The sequence below is a fragment of the Trichomycterus rosablanca genome, chromosome 10 (genome assembly GCF_030014385.1).
Source record: "Trichomycterus rosablanca isolate fTriRos1 chromosome 10, fTriRos1.hap1, whole genome shotgun sequence".
Lineage (NCBI taxonomy): Eukaryota > Metazoa > Chordata > Actinopteri > Siluriformes > Trichomycteridae > Trichomycterus > Trichomycterus rosablanca.
Genome location: NC_085997.1, coordinates 12,562,753 through 12,571,448, shown reverse-complemented (window position 1 = coordinate 12,571,448; position 8,696 = coordinate 12,562,753). Strand labels below are relative to the sequence as shown.

General features: G+C 40.7%; 1 protein-coding gene across 3 annotated transcripts in view; it reads right to left on the bottom strand.

Moving 5' to 3' along the window:
- Positions 1 to 880: 880 nt before the first annotated feature.
- Positions 881 to 8,696, bottom strand: part of hdlbpb (high density lipoprotein binding protein b) — a 31,228-nt gene continuing 23,412 nt past the window's right edge. For 2 of the 3 annotated variants that reach the window (XM_063002840.1, XM_063002841.1), the window contains exons 22-27: positions 8,502 to 8,663; positions 6,791 to 6,934; positions 6,486 to 6,665; positions 4,337 to 4,453; positions 4,083 to 4,235; positions 881 to 1,219 (exon numbers count right to left, since the gene is read on the bottom strand). In XM_063002840.1, coding sequence (XP_062858910.1) covers positions 1,121 to 1,219; positions 4,083 to 4,235; positions 4,337 to 4,453; positions 6,486 to 6,665; positions 6,791 to 6,934; positions 8,502 to 8,663 — 855 coding nt within the window. In that variant the 3' untranslated portion in view covers positions 881 to 1,120. The remainder of the gene's footprint in view (positions 1,220 to 4,082; positions 4,236 to 4,336; positions 4,454 to 6,485; positions 6,666 to 6,790; positions 6,935 to 8,501; positions 8,664 to 8,696) is intronic. The other variant, XM_063002842.1, reaches the window with a different exon arrangement.

Below are 8,696 nucleotides of genomic sequence, written 5' to 3'. Positions count from 1 at the left end.
TGGAGTTTGCCAAAACTTACCTGAGAAAGCCAAAAACGTTTTGGAAGAATGTTCTCTGGTCAGATGAGACAAAAGTAGAGCTTTTTGGGAAAAGGCATCAACATAGAGTTTACAGGAAAAAAAACGAGGCCTTCAAAGAAAAGAACACGGTCCCTACAGTCAAACATGGCGGAGGTTCCCTGATGTTTTGGGGTTGCTTTGCTGCCTCTGGCACTGGACTGCTTGACCGTGTGCATGGCATTATGAAGTCTGAAGACTACCAACAAATTTTGCAGCATAATGTAGGGCCCAGTGTGAGAAAGCTGGGTCTCCCTCAGAGGTCATGGGTCTTCCAGCAGGACAATGACCCAAAACACACTTCAAAAAGCACTAGAAAATGGTTTGAGAGAAAGCACTGGAGACTTCTAAAGTGGCCAGCAATGAGTCCAGACCTGAATCCCATAGAACACCTGTGGAGAGATCTCAAAATGGCAGTTTGGAGAAGGCACCCTTCAAATCTCAGGGACCTGGAGCAGTTTGCCAAAGAAGAATGGTCTAAAATTCCAGCAGGGCATTGTAAGACACTCATTGATGGTTACCGGAAGCGGTTGTTCGCAGTTATTTTGTCTAAAGGTTGTGCTACCAAGTATTAGGCTGAGGGTGCCAATACTTTTGTCCGGCCCATTTTTGGAGTTTTGTGTAAAATGATAATTGATTTGACTTTTTTTTCATTCTCTTTTGTGTTTTTTCATTGCAAGCAAAATAAATGAAGATATTAATACCAAAGCATTTGTGATTGCAATCATTTTCTGGAAGAAATTGAGTATTATCTGACAGAATTGCAGGGGTGCCAATACTTTTGGCCAGCACTGTATGCAGACCCACTTGTGGTTATCCGAAAAATAAGTCCTTGTTTTCTGACTGAAAGTAAGACAGTCTTATTAAGTGCATATTAAGTGAATTTAATCAGTTAGCTGCCCGTGCCATGTAAAAAGAATGGGTAAAAAAAGGGGGGAAATTTCACCTCTGGGAGGAGGTCTTGGATGAGGGTAAGTCATAGGAAACTTAAAATTTCTTCTTTAACATTTACAAGACCAAGGATAAGACAAAAAAGTGTCTTCCCAGGTAAGAATGTCACATCTCACTCTCTGAATTTTTTGGGTCCCCAGGCAGACATCTGTTTCTGTGTTACTCCAGAGCCAAATGTAGGGAAGTCCTCAGCGCTGCTCATGTCGGGGGCCTGCAGACAAGGTTACAAAGCACTTATAAGGAAAATGTACTGTATGGTATGACAGCCTGGTAGGAATACATTTTGGTAGGAAATATGCTCAATCCAAAATATACAGTGGGGCCAAAAAGTATTTAGTCAGCCACTGATTGTGCAAGTTCTCCTACTTAGAAAGATGAGAGAGGTCTGTAATTTTCATCATAGGTACACTTCAACTATGAGAGACAAAATGAGAAGAAAAAAAAATCCAGGAAATCACATTGTAGGATTTTTAAAGAATTTAATTGTAAATTATGGTGGAAAATAAGTATTTGGTCAATAACAAAAGTTCAACTCAATACTTTGTAACATAACCTTTGTTGGCAATGACAGAGGTCAAACGTTTCCTGTAAGTCTTCACCAGGTTTGCACACACTGTAGCTGGTATTTTGGCCCATTCCTCCATGCAGATCTCCTCTAGAGCTGTCGCTGGGCAACACGGACTTTCAACTCCCTCCACAAATTTTCTATGGGGTTGAGGTCTGGAGACTGGCTAGGCCACTCCAGGACCTTGAAATGCTTTTTACATGGCCCCGTTCATTCTTCCCTTAACACGGATCACTCGTCCTGTCCCCTTTGCAGAAAAACAGCCCCAAAGCATGATGTTTCCACCCCCATGCTTCACAGTAGGTATGGTGTTCTTGGGATGCAACTCAGCATTCTTCTTCCTCCAAACACGACGAGTTGAGTTTTTACCAAAAAGTTCCATTTTGGTTTCATCTGACCACATGATATTCTCCCAATCCTCTTCTGGATCATCCATATGCTCTCTGGCAAACTTCAGACGGGCCTGGACATGTACTGGCTTAAGCAGGGGGACACGCCTGGCACTGCAGGATTTTAGTCCCTCTCGGCGTAGTGTGTTACTGATGGTAGCCTTTGTTACTTTGGTCCCAGCTCTCTGCAGGTCATTCATCAGGTCCCTCCGTGTAGTTCTGGGATTTTTGCTCACCGTTCTCATGATCATTTTGACCCCACGGGATGAGATCTTGCGTGGGGCCCCAGATCGAGGGAGATTATCAATGGTCTTTTATGTCTTCCATTTTCTTACTGCTCCCACAGTTGATTTATTCACACCAACCTGCTTGCCTATTGTAGATTCACTCTTCCCAGCCTGGTGCAGGTCTACAATTTTCTTCCTGGTGTCCTTCGACAGCTCTTTGGTCTTGGCCATGGTTGAGTTTGGAGTCTGACTGTTTGAGGCTGTGGACATGTGTCTTTTATACAGATAACGAGGTCAAACAGGTGCCATTAATACAGGTAACGAGTGGAGGACAGAAGAGCTTCTTAAAGAAGAAGTTACAGGTCTGTGAGAGCCAGAAATCTTGCTTGTTTGTGGGTGACCAAATACTTATTTTCCACCATAATGGACAAAAACTTGCACAATCAGTGGCTGACTAAATACTTTTTTGCCCCACTGTATATACAGCAACTGGATTACTAATTTGGTCCTGTAAAAAGTTTTATAGTGTTTTTTAAATGCTGATCTTTTGTAATGTCAGTATAAACCCAGAGTGTTTGACTATTTTACATTAAAAAGTGCTCTCTCTGCCAAGAATGGGAGGAAAACCCAAATTGTTAGCTTTGTCATGAATTAGAAGCATTTCACTCTTGGTCCCCACCACACTGTGTACATGAACATAGATGTTGGGGCAGTTGGGGCTTGATTGGATTACTAATAAAAAAGAACAACATTCTGAAAACAGCTAACCCAGTTTAGTTGTGAACAAACATAGCAACACACACTTACACTGATCAACCATAACATTAAAACCACCTCCTTGTTTCTACACTCACTGTCCATTTTATCAGCTCCACTTACCATATAGAAGCACTTTGTAGTTCTACAATTACTGACTAGTCCATCTATTTCTCTACATACTTTTTTAGCCTGCTTTCACCCTGTTCTTCAACGGTCAGGACCCTCACAGGACCACCACAGAGCAGGTATTATTTAGGTAATTGATCATTCTCAGCACTGCAGTGACACTGACATGGTGGTTGTGTGTTGGTGTGTGTTGTGCTGGTATGAGTGGATCAGACACAGCAGCACTGCTGGAGTTTTTAAATACTGTGTCCACTCACTGTCCACTCTATTAGACACTCATACCTAGTTGGTCCACCTTGTAGATGTAAAGTCAGAGACAATCGCTCATCTATTGCTGCTGTTTGAGTTGGTCATCTTCTAAACCTTCATCAGTGGTCACAGAGCGCTGCCCACAGGGCGCTGTTGGCTGGATATTTATTGGTTGGTGGACTATTCTCAGTCCAGCAGTGACAGTGAGGTGTTTAAAAACTCCATTAGCATTGCTGTGTCTTATCCACTCATACCAGCACAACACACACTAACACACCACCATTAGTCAGTGTCACTGCAGTGCTGAGAATGATCCACCACCCAAATAATACCTGCTCTGTGGTGGTCCTGGGAGAGTCCTGACCATTGAAGAACAGCATGAAAGGGGGCTAACAAAGCATGTAGAGAAACAGATGGACTACAATCAGTAATTGTAGAACTACAAAGTGCTTCTATATGGTAAGTGGAGCTGATAAAATGGACAGTGAGTGTAGAAACAAGGAGGTGGTTTTAATGTTACGGGTGATCAGCATATATGCATGTCCAAAAATTCAAGATTTTTTAAACATTCATTTCAGATAAAACATCTTCCCACAAACCATACGCAACCTTGGAGAATCTATAGTGCAGTTATACTTACAAAAAAAAAGTTATTTTAGCATAAAAGCATAAAAGTTAAATACATTTATATTTAACAGCACAAAAATGGCAACTCTTTGCTGAGTGATTCATTTGCTGCTTGTATAGATCTGTTACTACCTTTCCGCCTGAGACGTTCCATGGGGCATCTTTGACAACAAAGCCTTTAATTATGCCTCTGCTCTCCTCATCACCTCTTCCTCCTGCTCCTACAACTCGAGAGGGAGGCTTCATGTAGGCTGCCAGAGTTTCTGTTTCAGTCACACTCAACATCTGTATGATTAACCAATATGATTGCATTATACAAAAGTGTAGAATATAAATGTAAATTAATAATGACCCTGCAACAAAACTTGAAGTGTTTTTTTACTCACATATTCCTCCTCCAGGTTGAGGAGTTGGTCGATGGCTTTGTCCACATTCTCTGGCAGTCCTGTAACTGACACTTTGTCTGGATCGTCTGAGCCTGGCTGAGGAAACCTAACATCAACCTGCAAAAGTTCATAGACTGGTAAGAGGACAAGGAAATACAATCATGCATGAACAAGTCTTGTAGTTAGTGCTGAGTATTATACAGATAAAATGAGACACTGACTTTATTAAAGAGCATCATGATTGATTTTATTTTATTTTCATTAACGACTTTATTCTGGTTAGGGTTGTGATGGGTCCGGTTCCATCCGGTTCCAACACTGCGCAAGACACCCTGAACAGGCTGCAAATCCAGCGGTAGTGGGCTAGCATAATTTACTGCAGCACTAGCCAAGTGAAATTACTTAATTTACCTTTACAGCAAAAAAAACCAAAAAAAAACAGGACCCCTGTTTTACAAAAAATATCCACATTCCACAGACCATTATCCCAAAAAGCTCAGGGCTCATCCAGGTGTTATTTTGGTAAATGTAAACAAGCCTTTATAATTCTCTTAGTAAACAGTGGTTTTCAACTTCAACTTTTAATCCCTATTGACCTGGTTTTCGCCCATATTTGGTAAAATGGTGAAATCATGACCACTAACTTTACAAGCAAGGCCTGCAGTTATTTAGATAGTTTATTCAAATGCAGTTTAAAAGGTATTTTAGTTTAACGACACAGCCAATGGTTCTCATTTGGAGACATGAGAAGATAAAAAATGGTTGATGGAACTTTATTGCCTCAATCAAAGGGCGTAGTAGAGCATATCAAAAAGCTACAGCACCACAAGAAGCAATTCACAGATTAGTAAATGTGGAACTGCTCTCTAAAATTCAAACCCGGTCTCCCTATTTCACATTTCACTTCTCGCCATGCCATATAACAGTTTAGGGTTTGCGAAACGGTTTCTCTCCACCATGTCTGTGCTTCACTTATGTCTAAGTCAACTAAACAATTTGTCATATTGTCTGCGCTTTGAAAAGGTCAGCGGCAAACTGGGTCAAAGATCAGTTAAATTTAACTCTTGAGTGCAGCAGCAGGCTGTATAAACCTCTTTACTCCAATTGAAACAATGGCACGGATGTGCAAAATGTGAGCGCAGCCCAACATGATCATTTAAAAACTGTATTTTATGTTTTTTCAGGTTGTATTTGTCATGCCCAATTTAGTTCAGAAGATCTGAAACAATAGGAGTGCCACAAATATGCAGAAATTAAAGAACTTAACTGTTACTAGTAGTTCTTTTTTTTTTTATTATTGTTTTAAGCATTTTCTCCCCTTTTTCTCCTGACTTTTAGCGCATCCAATTGCCCGATTGTGTCATGCTTCCTCTCCACTAATGCCGGCCCCCACTCTGATTTGAAGAGAATGAAGCTAACCCACACCCCCTCTGACACGTGGGCAGCAGCCGTATGCATTTTGTCACCTACACTAGACGAGATCAGCTGCGAATCAGCTCTGTGTACGGAGAGACACACTTTGATTTGCACTCTCTCCCCATCCCTGTGCAGGCGCCATCAATCAGCCAGCAGAGGTCGTAGTTGCATCAGTTATGGGAGTCCCTATCCGGCTTAATGCCTCACCCCTATATGAACAACAGGCCAATCGTTGTTCATGCGGCTGCTCAGCCCAGCCGGCAGATACGATGTATTAGAGATCCCAGCTCGTGTTCTAGTGTGTGTTTTTACCGCTGCGCCACCTGAGCGGCTTACTATTAGTTCTTAAAAGGTTGTTCACATAACTGTGCTAATAAAAACTTATTTTTTAATGTGATGTCCTAAGTTTGTCTAAGACTCCTGTTTTTAAATTTAATTTTTAATTACATTTTAATTTAATCAGTTGTGATCACTAAGCAATTAGATTACATTTTTATATTTTTAAACATAATCTGGATGTATATAGTTATTAGTCCATATTTAAAGGGTTATTATTTATAATTTTGGCTAAAACACCAAGCTCTGTTTACACCTTCTCGCCAGGGATACTATTCTTTTGTATTCCTAAAAAAAGAATGTGTCCTTTGAAATGTATATTGTGTACAATGAAAAGTGAAATGAAAAGATGCAGTTAACCATTAGTTCACTTTGCAGTTCGGAGCATAGAACTTACTTTAAACTCCTCCATGACTTTGCGAATAGCTTTACCGCGAGCTCCGATGATGCGTGCATGGACCCGGTGATCCAGGCAGACGTCCTCACTCACCATCTCCTGTAGCTCTGCTACAATCTGCCCTATAGCTGCCTTTGCCTCCTCTACATTTTGCTCATAACCCCAGATCACTATTGCATCCTACCCACAAAGTATAAGAGAAGAAAGGCAGGGGGTGTAGAAAAAAAAAAGATAAATATTTTAAGCCACTGAAATCATTCCTAAAGAAAATTGATTTTACAAAGCAGAAACATAAACAGACCCACCTGCTGCTCATCAGCCTTATCAGGGAACTGCACACTGACATCATAATCTCTACGAATCTGGGAGATCACAGCACCTTTTCGACCAATGATTTTGGGATGATATTTTGGGTCAACTGATAGTGACACCTTGTAACTCCGTAAAGCCTGAAAAGTAAATTACACAAGTGGATATACTGTACATAATTGTTGATAGTAAACTTTTTATTGTTTGTGCTAGTTGCTGACTAAAGTCGGTATTTATCCCATAATCATATATTTTTTACAGTTGCAACTGGAAATATTTAACCCTTCTCACCTTAAAAGATACTAATATAATAATATAAAGAAAACCCCTTAGTGTCCAAAACCTTTGCACAAGCCACATTTTATGATCATTTGACATATTAAAAAAATACAGAAGTCTGATATAGTACATGCTGCATTAACTTATTTGATAAATTAACAAAACATGGAATTTGAGCAAGGGTGTCCAGATCTGTATATAATGAGGTCAATTTAAATGATACAGTGAACAAAAATTAAAACAAAATGAGCAGAAATGAAAAATCAGCCACTTAAGAATATGTATTTATAAGATCATCTGTTTCTCTACATACTTTTTTAAGCCTGCTTTCACCCTGTTCTTCAATAATCAGGACCCCCACAGGACCACCACAGAGAAGGTATTATTTAGGTGGTGGATCATTCTCAGCAATACAGTGAGACTGACATGGTGGTGGTGTGTTAGTATGTGTTGTGCTGGTATGAGTGGATCAGACACAGCAGCGCTGCTGGAGTTTTTAAATACCGTGTCCACTCACTGTCCACTGTATTATACACTTCTACCTTGTTGGTTCACCATATAGATGTAAAGTCAGAGACGATCGCTCATCTATTGCTGCTGTTTGAGTTGGTCATCTTCGAGACCTTCATCAGTGGTCACAGGACGCTGCCTACGGGGCGCTGTTGGCTGGATGTTTTTGGTTGGTGGACTATTCTCAGTCCAGCAGTAACAGTGAGGTTTTTAAAACCTCCATCAGCATTGCTGTGTCTGATCCACTCATACCAGCACAACACACACTAACACACCACCACCATGTCAGTGTCACTGCAGTGCTGAGAATGACCCACCACCCAAATAATACCTACTCTGTAGTGGTCCTGTGAGAGTCCTGACCATTGAAGAACAGCATGAAAGGGCGCTAACAAAGCATGCAGAGAAACAGATGGACTACAGTCAGTAATTGTAGACTACAAAGTGCTTCTATATGGTAAGTGGAGCTGATAAAATGGACAGTGAGTGTAGAAACTAGCAGGTGGTTGGCTGATCGTTATGGCTGATCGGTGTATATAAAAAATAATAATAATAAAAATCTTGCTGCTGCTGATTAAAATTTCAGTAACAGTACTGAGTCAGATAAGATAAAGATTATATAGAGATTTCCCTGTGATATGCACACGTTGCATTTCAGGCAAAAACCATATTTACATTGCAAATTATGTGTGCTTGTTTGATGTAAAGCACACCACGCACTTGACTTGCTGGCTTACTTGCTTTCCTACTGGCTTGTTTACTCACATACCGATGTTTAGTGAATTTCTTCACAAGGTGCTCCACAAGTGTGTATGTGTCTGTTGTGTATTTTACATCAATGACAGTGTATTCCCTTTTTATGCCATTTATGAATGAAACGTATCCAGAAAGTACGATGCAATGTGCTGTAATGGTTACCCGATCCTCCTGTTCAGCCTGCAGCTCTTTGACTCTGGATTGAAGAGCTTGCTTTGCTCTCTCCACATTAGCCTCCTGCCCCATTATCTTTATCACATCTGACTGCTGTTCTTGCTGAGGAACCCAGATGTTTACCTGCACAGCACCAGGCATTACATTCATCTGCATTAAACAAGACAGTCTACAGTAGGATAT